Here is a 15,529-nt window from a genome sequence, read left to right on the forward strand (position 1 = left end):
TAATTTGTGACACAGTGGTGTATGTGTTTATGTGTGTATTTCTGTCTTGAAATCTTCCTGATGTTGGACAGAAAGGGAGGCGAAAATACAGGCATGTGTGTGCGCACGGGCATATATGTACAGTCAGGGCCAGAAATATTGGAACAAGGATAACTGTTTTGGCGGTTGGCATCTGTACGCCACCACATTGAAGTTGAAAGCAAACACACCCAGATGGGAGCAAGGTCAGGACTTCCAGCTGTAATTCAAGGGGTTTGGCAAAAGTGGGGCACTGACCATTCAGGAAGGACAGCCAGTGGCACGCACACGCCCCCATCGCTGGTGCTCATAAGTAATGGAGCGAATGGCTGGCAAGCAGCTGCATGGCCAGGTGTGGCCTGTTTCCTGGGTGCCCCATGGCCAATCGAGCAGAGGAAAGGCCTGGAGGGGGTTCTGAGCGTTACATTTGCATTCGGTGGCTGTTCACTGGAACCCCCAACATGAGGCCCAAAGAGGTGTCCATGCGAGTGAAGGAGGCCATCATGAGGCCGAGGAAACAACATAAACCCATCAGAGAGAGAGCAGAAACAGTGGGAGCGGCCAACACAACAGTGTGGAACATCCTGAAAAAGAAGGAATTAACTGGCAAGCTCAGCAACAGGCCTGGCAGACCACGGAAGACAACAAAAGCGGATGAGCACAGAACGCTGCTCATGGTGAAGAGGAACCTTTCACAACATTTGGCAGGTCAAGAATGCTGTCGCGGAGGCAGGCATGTCACTGTCAACATCTGCAGTCAAGAGACGGCTTTATGAATGTGGATACAGAGGCTTCACAACAAGGCGCAAACCACGGGTAACACTCAAGAACAGACAGGCCAGATTAGCCTTTGCCAGCAAACACCTAAGAAAGCCTGCCCAGTTCTGGAATAAGATCCTTTGGACTGATGAGACCAAGATTACCTTGTACCAGAATGATGGGAAGAGAAAAGTATGGAGAAGGAAAGGAACAGCTCATGATCCAAAGCATACCACATCATCTGTCAACCATGGTGGAGGCAGTGTTATGGCCTGGGCACGTATGGCTGCCAATGGAACCGGGTCACTGGTGTTTGTTGATGACCTGACTGCTGATCAAAGCCGCAGGACGAATTCTGAAGTGTATAGGGCTATACTTTCTGCTCAGATTCATCCGAATGCTGCCACACTGATAGGACGCCGCTTCATATTGCAGATGGATAATGACCCAAAACATACAGCAGAAGCTACCCCAGAGTTTCTCCAGGCAAAGAAGTGGGATGTTCTTCCATGGCCAAGTCAGTCACCTGATCTCCACCCAATAGAGCATGCTTCTCACTTACTGAAGACAAGACTGAGGGCCGAAAGACCCACAAACATGCAGCAGCTGAAGGCAGCTGCAGTGAAGGCCTGGCAAAGCATCTCGAGGGAGGAAACGCAGCATTTGGTCACGTCCATGGGTTCCAGACTTCAGGCAGCCATTGACTGCAAAGGATTTTCATCCAGGTATTAAAGGCGACCCTTAAGTTTGAAATGATGTTGGTTTGCTCCATTACTTATGAGCCACCAACAATGGGGGTGTGTGCGTGCCACTGGCTGTCCTTCCCGAATGGTTAGTGCCCCACTTTTGCCAAACCCCTTGAATTACAGCTGGAAGTCCTGACTTCGCTCCCATCTGGGCGTGTTTCCTTTCAACTTCAATGTGGTGGTGTGCAGAGGCCAACTGCCAAAACAGTTATCCTTGTTCCAGTATTTCTGGCCTGGACTGTATTTTTCCCCACCATTCTTCCTGCTAAGTACAAACCAAAAAGTTGTAAGTGTATTCTGGAGGACGCTTCCCTGTTGGAGCATTTCAGTTAGCGCGCATTGAGCAGCAGGTGAAACGAGTTTTCAGTGTCATAACTATGGTGGATGTTTCAACCTTTCTGATTTTGTGTCACATAAATATTTTTGAACTGGCTTGAAGTTTTATCTCTCTTCCTTCGTTCTCATCCCCCAAAGTTTCACTTTGATTGAAAGTCACTCTCTTGAGTTTGAGCTGTGGGATTATTTTCATGATATTATGTAGGCTAGGAACAAGGGTTGTGCATTTGACACTGTGTGGGAGTTTGTTTGTTTTTTAAATTGGTTACTTATTAGTTCCTCATATTGATGTGAAAGCCTGGAAAAACACCAGGGAAAAATGCAGGGGGGGGGGGGGTAAAAAAAAAAAAGTTTTTCCCAGGGAGTCTTGGAAAACTAGGTGATTTTTTAATATTTAATTCCTCCAAACCTTCATGTCAGGAGCGCCCTAGCTGCCTCTTACAGTCTACTCCAGTAGCCAACTCAAGACACAGACAAAAGGATTCTTTTCAAGGCTTTAATCCTTTTGCAACTTAATGACTCTTTCAGATGCTAATCACCAGCAACTAAGCAAGGAACAGCACTGGGGAAAGATAGCAGAGTAGCCTATGCTCCAGGTTAGGCAGTTGGTCCCCGTTTGAAGGAGAACCGCGGGAAGATCCTGAACTTATGGGCTAGGGAGAGATCCTCCCTCTTTCCCTTGGGTCCTCGGGACGCGACCTTTGCTTGCGCGCCAAATGGGCGCTACGCCTCCTTTCTGCACCCTCCATCGCTCGTCGCTCCCTGCGTCAAGCGTCCAGCAAGCCCCCCTCCCGCACTCTCTTGCTGCCAGGGTCACTATCTATCCCAGGAATGCTGGCAGAAGGCATCTCTGCCAGCTGCTGTGCCTGTGAGAGATGAGCGCGCTCCTCTCCCACGGATTGCTGTTCCTCCTCAGAATCAGAACTGCTCTGGGGTTCTATCGGCTCAGTTTCCATCCTGACACTTCACATCTCTAGTTCCCATCATCCTGGAGTGTGCCAAGAAATGGAACCTAGATGAGGTTGTGAAGGGGTGTGGCAATGCAGATGCCCCCAGGCTTGGTGCTCTTCAGCTCCGTTAAGTTCCAGGGTGTGTGCGTGTGTGTGCGTGCGCGAGAGAGAGAGGAGGATGACGATGATGACGTGTGTAGCAGGAGGCGGCATCTTAAAAGAAGCATTCCCTCTTCTTTCTCTGGAAGAAGGGGAATGATGCCTCATTTTGGAACAGGCATTCCCTCCTGGGAAGCAGAAAAGAGTGCTTTGGGTCAGAAGAGGCATTCCGTTCTGGGTATGGGAGAGATGTGGAGGGATGCCTCTTCAGCGATGGCACCTGCCAACCTGCCAGTTTCAATACATACTTGGAGTAGCAATAATTATTTGAAAAAGTATGCCACCCAGTTAACCAGGGAGTATAATAAGTGAAACGTTTCTAATTTATTTTTTATCTCTCTCTGTCTCTCTCTCTGTCTCTCTCTCTCTAGATCTCTCGCTATCTCTATCTCTCATGTTAAGTCTAGTGTTTTTCTGGTTTAATCAAGGAGAAAGAAACTCTGCCTCCAGATATTGAAAGTTAGGGCCTAACCCCGCTAAACCAAGTCTTCCCCATCATTTCTTCCTGTTCTTCTCTGTGTAATCTCTTTACTGTTTCTCTTTTTTTCCCTAGATGTTTCCCTTGCCAGTGGCTAATGGAAAAAACAGACCCACAACGCTCGCTAGCACACAGTTTGGAGGATCAGGTACTTCTCTAACACACACACACACACACACACACACACACACCCCTCTGCTTGTTTTTCCCCCTTTGGATGGTGGTTGTTATAAACAGAGGCTCTTCTCTTCTCCTTTCCTGAAACTCTTCAAACTTGTATGTAAAGTGATGGTGATGATTTTAAAAATCTAATTTGAAATGGCAGCTATCTTTTGCAGTCCCCATCCTGAGTTGTGCAGTGGAAGGCTACAGTCTGAAGCCCAGTTCTGCACAAAGCACATTGTTATCTTCCTTGCAAGTAATAGCCTAGTTCTGGCAGAGGTGGTCAGCTGCCCTGAGGAGACCTGGGTTCAAATCCCTCCTCAGGCATGAAGCTCACTGGGTGATCTTGGGGCCAGTCATTTTCTCTCCACCTAGCCTCCCTCACAGGGTTGTTGTAAAGAGCAAGTGGGGGCAAGGACTGTGTATCCTGCCCCTGTGTTCTTCAGGAAAAGAGCTTGATTTGGAAAAAAAATGTCTTAGGGCTGTGCCTGGTCTGTACCATTTCAGACTGCATGTGGGGGGCTGATGTCTTGGGATTTGTTTCCATTTCCCTCCTCCCCATCCTTGCACATAGCAAACTAACATGGCAGGTTAGGAGCCTTGTCTTTGACATGCTAGGTGGGTGAATGCCTGGAAGAAACCCAGAAAAATGGGGGGGGGGGGATTGTTTTTCCATTTTTCTTGCCCCAACCCCATTTTCCCCAGGTTTTTTCCAGTTATTGTCATCTCTGGGTGGGTGGAATAGGAGACCATCATCTGAGCCCCCCCATCTACAGCTTGACGTAGCAGAGTTCCTTTCAGTGGGAGCTAGGCTGACGGTGGATTGTTTTTTGGTGATGAGGTTTACATTAACTCTACTTCCCTTGAATCCAGAGTGTGAAGCTGGTTTTGGGAGTCATGGCTTTAAAGGGAACCATGATTAATAAGACTGGAAAAAAGGTGCATGTGCTCTTTCTTCATGGCAGCCCTGGGTTGCATTAACCTCTGTGCAGGTGTTAGGCTACCCTGTGGTTAATGCTAAAAAGAGAAGGGAATCTGCCTGGCAAAAAGAGGGGTTGGCAAATTTGTGTGTGATTTTTTTAAAATGTTGCCTTTCAAAAAAATTGTATGTTCAATGAATAGAAAAATGGCATTTATAAAATGTAAACAAATCAGTGGACTTCTGTCAAGTGAGCTGCAATTGTTCATGGTGTGTTTTTTTTTGCTTTGCTCCTCAAATGAGCTCTGTGTTTGAGCGACAAAAACATGTCTGCTGAAACCACTTTCCTCTCGTGGCTCATGCAAAATGGGTCCTTTGTGCTAGAGGGTTACATGAAAAATAATGGTAACAAAAGTTCAAACTTCGGGAGAGAAATCCCCATCTTCTTTATTTTTAGGCGGTGGTAACAATATGGGGATTTCCCTCCCCCCACCCTGCCACCTTTTCCAGGTTTGTCCTGAACGTCTTCCCTTAACATGAAAGGGATATGAACTTTATTGTCGGAGGGGATTGCTTTGATTTGGGGTGTGTATTATAGATCCTTTTTTACTTCCAGGCAGCGGTACAGGTTTGTGCACATACCAAATTTTGAAGCTACAGGTGGTTAGAACAAAGTGAAATCACACTCACACACACACACATACACACACACACACACACACACACACACCTCCACTCCCTGTGCCTGGAGATTGTCGTGTTAGCTGAGTTTTCCCCCTTTGATATTCTTTTTTTTTTTAAATTACGAATGAGGATACTTAGAACACAGCACCCCTTGTCCCTTCACTCATTGTCTGTTCTGAAAAACTGGAGGCTTGCTTGGTGTCCTTTCACTTACTTTAGTACCCTTGCATTTAAGTTCCTTCTGGTTCCAGCTGCCTGATTTGAATTGAAAAGGCAGACATTGTAAAACGGCATGTCTGCACGTATATATCAATATCTGGAACATGGGAAACTGCCAATGGTCCATCTAGCCCAGGAGGGTTGAACCTCTTTCAGGCTGAGAGCCGAATTCCATTTTGGAGAAGCTCTCAGGGGCCGTATTCCACTCTGGGTTTCAGTCAGAACTCTAAAGGAGCTATCCAAGGTGCGAAGCAAAGCCAGCTAAAAAATAAGCCCAAACACGATAGAATTTATGATCAACAAGTACTTTTTTAAAAGCGAGAAAACATAACGAATTGCTTGATGCACAGGGGAGCACAAGAGATTTTTCCTATGTTCCTTAGCAAGTTCTTGGGAAGGTTCGGATCAAATGACAACATTTGTGGGGTACTGACATGGGTGCTAGGACATTGGGGTGTTCCTGAGCAACAGCAGGAGGCTGTGTGGTCTGTTCTGTGGACTGAAGTAGGATGCTGGAGAAATTCGAGACGGACTAACATGAGATCAGATTTCTAAGAATCCGACCTGTGGAATCTGCTGCAGAGTGACCCCCTCAGGCCCTGCCGAGTCCAGGGACTTTCGGATGTTTTTTTTACTTCCCAAAATGTACGCATGTTTATTTGTAGGGAAATAGACAAGTTTCTGCTGAGACTGGTAAATGTAAGCGGGGAACAGTTGGATGGAATGGGGGACAATACTCTAAATGTTATGTACTATGGTAAATTGTGTAAATTGTTGCGAACATTCTTACGGAATTATTTGTGTATTTTTCCACATAATGGAAAAAACAAATTCAAATCCATCTGTGGGTGGACGATGGAACAAAAGGTGCCTGACAATCCACAAAAAACAGACGGAGTGGGTTTTACACGTTCCGTACATCCCTTTGTTGTTGTTGTTGTTCAGTCATGTCCGACTCTTCGTGACCCCATGGACCATAGCACGCCAGGCCTTCCTGTCCTCCGCTCTCTCCCGGAGCGTGCTCAAGTCCATATTCATTGCATCGGGGATGCTATCCAGCCATCTCATCCTCTGCCGCCCCCTTCTCCTTTTGCCTTCAGTTCCATGGGGTTTTCTTGGCAGGAGTACTGGAGTGAGTTGCCATTTCCTTCTCTAGTGGACCACATTTTGTCAGAACTCTCCACCATGACCTGTCCGTCTTGGGTAGCCCTGCACGGCATAGCTTATGGCTTCACTGAGTTATGCAAGCCCCTTCGCCACAACAAGGCAGTGATCCGTGAAGGGGTCCGTACATCCCTAGAGTGGAGCTAAAACAGCCTTCACTGTAAGAACTTCAAAAGAGCGCTGCTGGATCAGACCAAGGGTCCATCTAGTCCAGCATTCTGTTCACACAGTGGCCAACCAGCTGCCCACGGGAAACCCACAAGCAGGGCATGAGCGCAACAGCACCCTGCCACCCATGTTCTTCAGCAACTGGTGCACATAGGCTCACTGCCTCTGGTACTGGCGGTAGCACAGAGCCATCAGGACTATTATTTGTTTATTTATTAAATTTCTTAATTGCCTGTCTGGCCAGGCACCCAGCCACTCTGGGCGATGTACAGCAGTACAAACAGTCTAAAACAGTAAAATTAAACATTAAAACATCATATTTCTAAAAATACCCTAACCCACCACAAATGCCTACCTGAACAACCAAGTTTTCAATGTGTGGCAGAAGCTCATTAAAGAGGGGGCATGGCGGAGTTCCCTAGGGAGGGAGTTCCACAGAGTGGGGCCACCACAGAGAAGGCCCTCTCCCTCGTCCTCACCAGCCTAGCTGTCCTGGCTGTTGGGACAGGGAGAAGGCCATCCGAGGCTGACCTTGTTGAGCAGCCTGTCTGGTGTTGCTGGAGGAGCTCTTTGAGATAGGCTGGACCAGAACCGTATAGGGTTTTAAAGGTCAAAACCAGCACCTTGAATTTGTCCCGGAAAACAACTGGTAGCCAGTGCAACTCCTTCAGCGCTGGAGTGATGTGATCATGCCGGCAGCTGCCTTTAATCAGGCGAGCCGCCGCATTCTGCACCAACTGCAGCTTCCGTCTTCAAGGGTAACCCCACGTAGAGTGCATTACAGCAGTCTAGGCAAGAGGAGACCAGGGCATGTACTGCCGATGGGAGCAGATGGTCGGAAAGTTAGGGGCGCAGCCGCTGTATCAGGTGGAGTTGGTACAGCGCTGTCCGGCTCACAGCTGACACCTGAGCCTCCATGGACAGCTGGGAGTCCAAAATGACCCCCAGGCTGCAGACCAGGTCTTCCAAGGGTAGCCGTACCCCATTCAACACCAGGTCGACATCCCCCAGCCTCCTCTTGTCTCCCACCAAAAGTACCTTGGTCTTGTCAGGGTTCAGCTTCAGCTTATTCCTCCCCATCCAGCCACTCACCATCTCCAGACATTTGGACAGGGATTCTACGGCCAACCCTGGTAAGGATTTGAATGAGAGGTAGAGCTGCATGTCATCCGCATATTGATGACACTGCACCCCAGACCTCCTGATGATCGCCCCCAGCAGCTTCACATAGATGTTAAATAGCATCGGGGAGAGGATGGAACCCTGTGGCACCCCACACGTGAGCGGCCACAGGTCCGAGACCTCCTCTCCCAGTGCTACCCTCTGGTACCTGCCGGAGAGGAAGGACCGGAACCACCAGTAATATGGTGTCTCCAATGCCCAAACCCTCCAGGCGGTCCAGGAGTGATACCGTGGTCAACGGTATCAAAAGCCGCTGAGAGGTTGAGGAGAACAAGGAAGGAGCATTCACCCCTATCCAGAGCCCTCCTCATATCATCCACCAAGGCGACCAAGGCCATTTGTCCCATGCCCAGGCTTGAAGCTCGATTGAAATGGATCTAGATAATTGGCTTCTTCCAAATGTAGTAGTATTGCTGACTAGTAGCCATCACTAGCTTTCTCCTCCATGAATTTGTCCAACTCCCTTTTAAAGCCATCCAAATTAGTGGCTATCATGAAATCCTGTGGTAGAGAGTTCCATGGTTTAACTGTGCACCATGTGAAGAAGTCCTTTTTCTCTGTCCTGAATCTCCCACCAATCAGCTTCATGGGACAACCTCAGGTTCTAGTATTTTGAGAGAGGGAGAAAAACGTCTCCCTATCCACTTTCTCCACACCCTGCATAATTTTGCACACCTCTGTCACGTCTCCCTGACCCTCCTTTTTTCCAAGCTAAATAAGCCCAGCTGTTGTAACCTTCCTTCATAGAGGAAATGCTCCAGCCCCTTGATCATACTAGGTGCCCTTCTCCGCACCTTTTCCAGCTCAGTATCTTTTTTTAGGTGTGGTGACCAGAACTGGACACAGTATTCCAAGTGTGGCCGCACCATAGATTTGTAAAGGGGTAGTATGATGTTGGCAGTTTTAGTCTCAATTCCTTTTCTAATTATGCCTAACATGGCGTTTGCCTTTTTTAAGCAGCCACACACTGGGCAAGGGGCCAGCACTAAACAGCCAGGCTGTTTTTCTGCTTGAGCTGGTGGAGAGCTTTTCCTATTGGCTCTGCCCCTGTGTCCATCAGGCAGCTCCCATTATCTTTCACCCTCTTTCCTCTGAGTCTCCATCTCTGCGGCTCCAGAGACTTTGCAACTCTAACTGGATGTACACGACACAGGCTGAAGTCATGGCTGTTCCCCCTGTTGTGTGAAATCGAGGCCTTGTACAACTCACAGAAGCTTTGGCTGGACCCTGTGTGTCTGAGCCCTGCAACTCCATGGGGTCACCAAAGCAATTTCCCTCCTCTTGACCCCAGTCAATCCCCAAACTTGCAGCTACCTTTGGCAAGGACGTATCAGGGAGAAGGCTTCTGTGTACTTTCCCTGTTGATAATTTTCTCCTTAATTGTTAACGTGGCATGCTTTGATCTCTTTTCCAAAGAAATTGTTGGTGTTGCTTCTGAAGGGTGTAGTGTCCCCTTCAACAGGCCTCTTTCTCCCTCCCCCCCTTCATGTCCCAAACCAAGAATGTAAATGCTAACCTGGATATTTAAAAGGATCTTCCCCGCCCTTTAATGTAGAGCTGAGGAACACACAAAAGTTTCTGCTCACCTGCTTAAAGTTATATATAAATTTGCCTGGTGGTGTGTATAGAGCAGTTGTCTTTGGGGACTGGGGAGGCCTGAGTTCAAATCTTCACTTAATATCCTAGGAAGGCCATGCCTGCCTCTGTTCTCTGGTTGTGCCATCAACTGATGGAATGAAATTGCCAAAAGGTGTGGAGATGGCCACTTGAGCTCCGTAGCTTCTTCAAACAGTTGGGAGCATGTCTTGAGGATAAACCTTTTAGTTTTGATAGCTCCATGTGCAGAAGCACTCTACCTTGGAATAGCCAACTGCCAGGGACATCACCAGGGGTGGATTTGCCCCCCACACCCCCAAACTGACTGTGATTACCCTGGGGTGATCCCTGAATTAAGCAGACAAATCAGTCTATTTCTGGTCTCTGTCAGTTGCACATGTATTCAATTATAAGTATGTTTCTGTCCAATTTTTGCATCAGTCTGCAATTTTAAAAACAAACGCACAGCAAGAAAATTGAATTTATTTTTGTAAATTACAAAATTTATGTGTAAATACATTTTTGTAAATATTTTTGTAAACTTTCCCTAATGTGCATATTTTTGAATGCAACATTTGAGCCACAAACTGCACTGCAAAATTCAGAGAAGTGCACAGCCCAAGGGGTTGGACCAGCAAGTGTGAATTTGGTTGGTTCACCTAACAATGTGCACCAGGCGAAATTCTCCCCCATCCTTGGTTAGGTAGAGCTGAATTCTCATGGGCAGCTATTCTGAATGTGAAGCAGGGAGTTGTGGGGGTGGGGGAAGCGCATGTTCTCTGATCTCTCTGGGGGGAAAGCTTGCTGTTCTTTTGGCACCTCCTCCTGTTTACCCCCCCCCCAGCTCTTCCTTTGGCGCCATTTTTTTTTAGTAGTGACCATTGCTATCAATGTATTTGTCAAAAGCCCATCCAGACCGCAGGAAAATAACAGAATGAACACCCCACTACATTAGTAAAACAGAAATGAAAGCAGGACCAATTTTCCTATAAAACAATGCTAAATCAAGTGGTTTTGGCAACCACGTTGGCCTTAAGAGGCTCTGTCCTGGCACACAGCCTCCCAAATTTCTCAGGTCTTCACAATAAAAATGTGCCGCTCTCGCATTAACAGGTTTAGGCTGATTTCCCAACAGGTAACTCATGGTCTGCTCCATCAGGTACCTTGGGACCTTACCCAGGGAGGCTTGTAGCAAGGAAATCCGAGGGACTTTATACAAGGGGCAAAGAGAAGAAAATGAGGGATCGGCCTCTGTAGCCCCAAGCCCACATCAATACAGCCGTTTCTCATAGGGAGTCGTATTATCGCTCCCTGACAGTCTCCAATGAAAGAGTTTGAAATCTAGCAGCAGAAAGCTCTCCTGAGCTGTGGAATTTGTTAAAGCGAAAGGAAAGGTCTGACGTCAAGCCCAGAAGAGCACACCAAGGAGAGAGCTCCTGCTGCCCTGAACACTATTCCAGTCTTTCTGGAGGCATATATCCTGAGCCTTTTGTTTGAAAGCAGACATAGCCTGCAAAAACCCAAGACTCGGTGAAATGTATTTCTGAAACCCAGACTGATGAACCCACACCCTGTCTAACCAAAAGTTTAAGTACAGAACATCCTCCTCTGACATCTCCTGCAAAGAGTTTGGGGAGCCTGTTTGGTTGTATTAACTGCTGTTTGAGCCACATAAGAAACTTACTGGATCTTAATGAAGAAAAGAAACAGAAGGTGTTTTTTTCTCATGAACTCGTAGCTGACACAATGAGACCACAGTGCCCAATACACTAGAGCCAGGTGGCTCCGATGTCAGCCAGGTAATGAATCCACTCCAGGTTTTAGTCAGAAGCAGTCAGATTTCTAAAGGAGCTGTCCAAGGTGCTCCACAGATTCACCGCCCCACTGACTTCAGAACCACCAGCCTCCACTGGCCTGAAAGTTAATCTGACCAGGTGATGTGATGCCATCACTAAGTCAAAGCAGAGCAGAGGCAAGGCTTCCTGTCATGGCTGTGCATGGGAAACATTTTCACCCTGCTTTGCAGTAGGCCCAAGGTACTGCTGAATGCATGGGGAGAGGCTCACTTTGTAAGGGGGATTTTTTTTTTTGGAAAATCCATACTGCACTTTGTAAGGGGGATATTTTTTTTTTTTTTTTTGGAAAATCCATACTGAGAGAATTGGCTCTGTTTTCAATAAGCAAATTTCTGTGGGTGGTTTGGGAGGGGGGGGTGTTTAAGTGGCCTGTATAAATAGAAGCTTTGTGATCTGTGGGACCTCTTCATCTCTTCCCTTCTCCCCCCGCCCCCAATTGGGAAGGTGCCAAATCCTCATGTTGGTATCAGGAAAGATGGTGTTGCATATGGGGAGGGTGCTATTGGGGGATCCTTTTCCCTCCGACTGTGCCAATTGCTGCTGCTCCTTCTTTTGGTAATCGCAGTGGTCTCTCTTCCAAAAGCTTGCAAATGCCCTATTAACATTGTTATACAAAACAGCAGTGCACCATTTAATTAGGAAAAATAAGAACTAACCTCTACCATATGTTATGCTTCTGTCAGTATTTGCATTTGAAAGTCTTCACATTCGGAGCTGGGATTTTCGCCATATGAACAGCCTCCAATTTGGATTGCTATGAGGGAGAGAAACCCCCCCAGCATACTTTCCTATCAAATTTGGAATCTCACTTTTATTTTCTGGATTGGTTTTTATTTTATTTTTTGAGGGGGTGGATTTTTTTTCTTCTTGTAGATGAGATTGTATTGTGCCTTTGCAAATTATTACAGAGGATGCTTTGGCATATGTTCCAAATATGTGTCCATAAATGACTGTACAGTGCATAGAAATTGTAGGCACTTTATTAATAGATGGGCAATTGTTTCTGCTGTGTTTAAAAAAAAAAAAAAAAGTGACCCGCTGTGAGTGCCACGTTTTGTGGTGGTGATTTTTGCGTGTTAACTACGCCTTGTGTGAAGAACCTCCTGCCAGTCAGCCATGCATTTTATAGCAAGGGTGCAGAACATCAGGTCTGGCCCTCCTGAGGTCCTAGTAGGGTCCTCTGGGGTTCCCTAGATGACTACATTCCCTTCACCTGGCGCTTGCATTCTCTCTCTCTCCCCCCCCCCACCTTCTAAAAGATTGAAATGCTTTTCCTAAGGCTTCGTTACTGGCAGTAAGAGCTTTAGGGAGCCATCCTATGCATGTTTAAACAGAAAAAAATCCTACTACTCCCAGCATTCCCCAGCCAGCATGGCTGGTTGGGGCATGCAGGGAGTTGTAGGACATTTTTTTCTGTCTAAACATGCATAGAATTGCGGCTTTAAGCTGGAGTGTTTTGGGGGGGGTTGTATAATGGCCCTGCCCTCTTTGCCTTTGGCACCACCTACCACTGGAATGCATCTCCTAAGTGCATCTCTGAAATGGAATTTGCTCCTCAGCTGCCCTGTTTAATAGCATAATGGATAAGGGGGTTTCAGACTTGGAGATGTAGGTTCAAGTCCCCACTTATCCCCAAAGCTTATCAGGTGACACTGGGCTAGTCAGATCTCTAAGCTTAACCTACCTTGCGGGGCTGTGGTGAAGATAATTACTTACGTTTTTATGCATGCAGCCTTTCAGAGTTCCAGAATTCCCGGAGAGGGCGTGTGTCTTGCAACAAAACAAAGGCAGTGTGACTCAGTTGTATAATAAATCAACATGAAAGAAAATGGCAGGTGATCTGTGTGCCACCCTGAACTCTGTAGAGGAAAGATGGGGTAGAAATGTAATTATTTTAAAGAATTAAACAGACCTGTTCTATCCCAACACCTCAGGATGGTGGTCATTTTATTTTATTTTTAAATGAAACTGCTGTGCAGTGTTTATATATCTTTTAAAGAAGTACCTACCTAAAGTGGTGTGGAAAGTGGTGTGTAACTCCAGATTCCCATTCATTTTTAAGCAGCCATATTTTCAAGTGAGCCCAGGGCCGTTGGCTCGGCCTAGAGGCAAAGGGCTCTCTAGCACCCCTCAGCCAATGAGCCACAAGGGAGGCTCTGGGCAACTCAGTGGCTGCTCACTTCCATTTCCCTCTGTTTTGGCTTCAGACACTTGTGGGAGCAGCAGCTGACCCTTTATGTTTACGTGTGGCCCTCCAGATGTCGTTGGACTCCCAGTTCCCCATGCAGTATGGCCAACAGTAAGGGATGATGGGAGCTGGAGTGCAACAGCATCTGGTTCCCCATCCCTGCTTTAAGGGGTTGCAGTGCCCCTAGGTGGTCTTTCTGTGGGGCTGTGTGTGCAACATCAGCCTCTTTGACTGGCAGGCAGTACGAAGCTTAGGCATTAATATTAGGGCTCTGGCTGGCTGCCATTTTGCCATCCAGCGGAACAAAACCTTTGCCCTGCGCTGCTCTGGGCTCATCCTCTGTTTCAGGGCTTTGCTGCATTGAGCCTGGGGTTGGAGTATCTCCTAAGATCTATTTCCTGATCTCTGGACAACGCTGTCTTTCCAGGGAGAGGGCAAGAGGATTCCAGCCAAAGTCTCCCTTAACCTAGCAACGGAGGAGAGTTTGCATGTTTAACATGCCAAGTCTTTTATATCTCTGATGACAATTCCAGATCCGGTGAACAGAGTTTCAGATCAGGAAGCTGGCCAAAAAACTAATTTTAACTCAGTTCAACGTGCTATTTTAACTTGGCTTGAGAATCTCTTCTTCCTTGGCCTTCTCTTTCTCTCTGTTCTGGCTTGTGGATGTCTGAGGCAGCCCTTGTCAGCCAGCGATGTTCCTCATATGGGAACAGAACTAAGCTCCAAGGCTTCTGTGTGAGAAGACACCCGAGCTCAGTCCCTCATGGATGTACATAGGTGTATTTTTTCGAATAATACTTCATAGTTCAGCCAGCCAGGATGGAAGCCAGGTGAAAGAGCAGCCAGATATTTTGGGGATTATGTTTAGCCTTTAACGTAGAGGCACAGAACCTGGGCCAAATCTTGCCCACCTGGGGTCACAATCTGACCCACCAGTGTTCCTCAGGTAGCCACACCCCATGACCACTAAGCGTTTGGTGGTTTCCTGGCTTTTGCAGATCCCCCTGCCCCCAAAGGTTGAACTGCCTCTCCTAAGGCCTAGTTAGCAGAGGCAGTAAGAGTTTTAAGCTAAACTCCGCCGGCATTTTTGGCCACGTCCCTTTGCCTTTGGCCCTGCCAGCCACTGGGATGCGGCCCCTGAGAGCTTCTTCGAAATGGAATTCAGCCCTCAGGTTGAAAGAGGTTCAACACTCCTGCTTTAACATAAGATTTGCCTATCTAGATTGGACCAGTCTTCTGTTTCCAAGCAGTGATCAGCCAAGACACCTCTAGGGTGCTAAGACAGCAGCTCCTTGCTGTTGTTTGTCACTAGCATAGCTGTCCCCAACCTGGCCATGCTGGCTGGGAATGATGGGTGTTGGAGTCCATCACATCTTCAGGGTGCCTGTTCGGGGAAGGCTGCCCTAGCATATGACATTCAGAGGTATACTACCCCTATGCATGGAGGTTCCGTTTAGCTGGCATGCCTAACGGGCCTCTTGATAGGCCTGTCCACAGTGGATTTGTGTCTACTTCCTGTTTGTAATGCCCTCTAAGCTAGTTGCCTCTTCCGAAACTCATGCTTTGTCTGAAGAAATACCCTTTTCTTTGTCGGTTTTCTTGGCAGCCAGCTTCACTGGATGACCGGAGACTCTCCTGTTAGTATTATGACAAAAGCGAAGAATGTAACATTTATTTAGTTTGGACAAGAAACTGGTCTGCAGAATGGTTCAATCCTGCTCCCAGCATCTTGGGTTAGTTTGAGTACCTCTTTGGCGGGCAACTTTTGTCGGTTTCCCTTTACCTGGAAATGAAAATGCAACTCCAGTTTATTTTTAACTTTACTTTTGGGTGTCCACGTCTCTCCCCCACACTGGAGGCATTCAAGGCGAGGCTGGACAGCCATCTGTCGGGGATGCTCTGACTTGGATTCCTGCATTGAGCAGGAGGTTGGACGCAATGG

The 15,529-nt window shown here is 47.3% G+C and overlaps 1 protein-coding gene across 10 annotated transcripts in view; it reads left to right on the forward strand.

Annotated features, from left to right (window-relative positions):
* Window positions 1-15,529, forward strand: part of LOC146334059 (transcription factor E2-alpha-like) — a 109,474-nt gene that overhangs the window by 13,304 nt on the left and 80,641 nt on the right. For all 10 annotated transcript variants that reach the window (XR_014786417.1, XM_084825098.1, XM_084825100.1 and 7 more), the window contains exon 3: window positions 3,522-3,594. Coding sequence is in view for 9 of the 10 variants with exons in the window: in XM_084825098.1 (XP_084681224.1) it covers window positions 3,522-3,594 (73 nt within the window). In the remaining variant the exon portion in view is untranslated. The remainder of the gene's footprint in view (window positions 1-3,521; window positions 3,595-15,529) is intronic.

Source organism: Heloderma suspectum, chromosome W (assembly GCF_057233095.1).
Source record: "Heloderma suspectum isolate Gila_16-S chromosome W, 16-S_ref, whole genome shotgun sequence".
Classification (NCBI taxonomy): Eukaryota; Metazoa; Chordata; class Lepidosauria; order Squamata; family Helodermatidae; genus Heloderma; species Heloderma suspectum.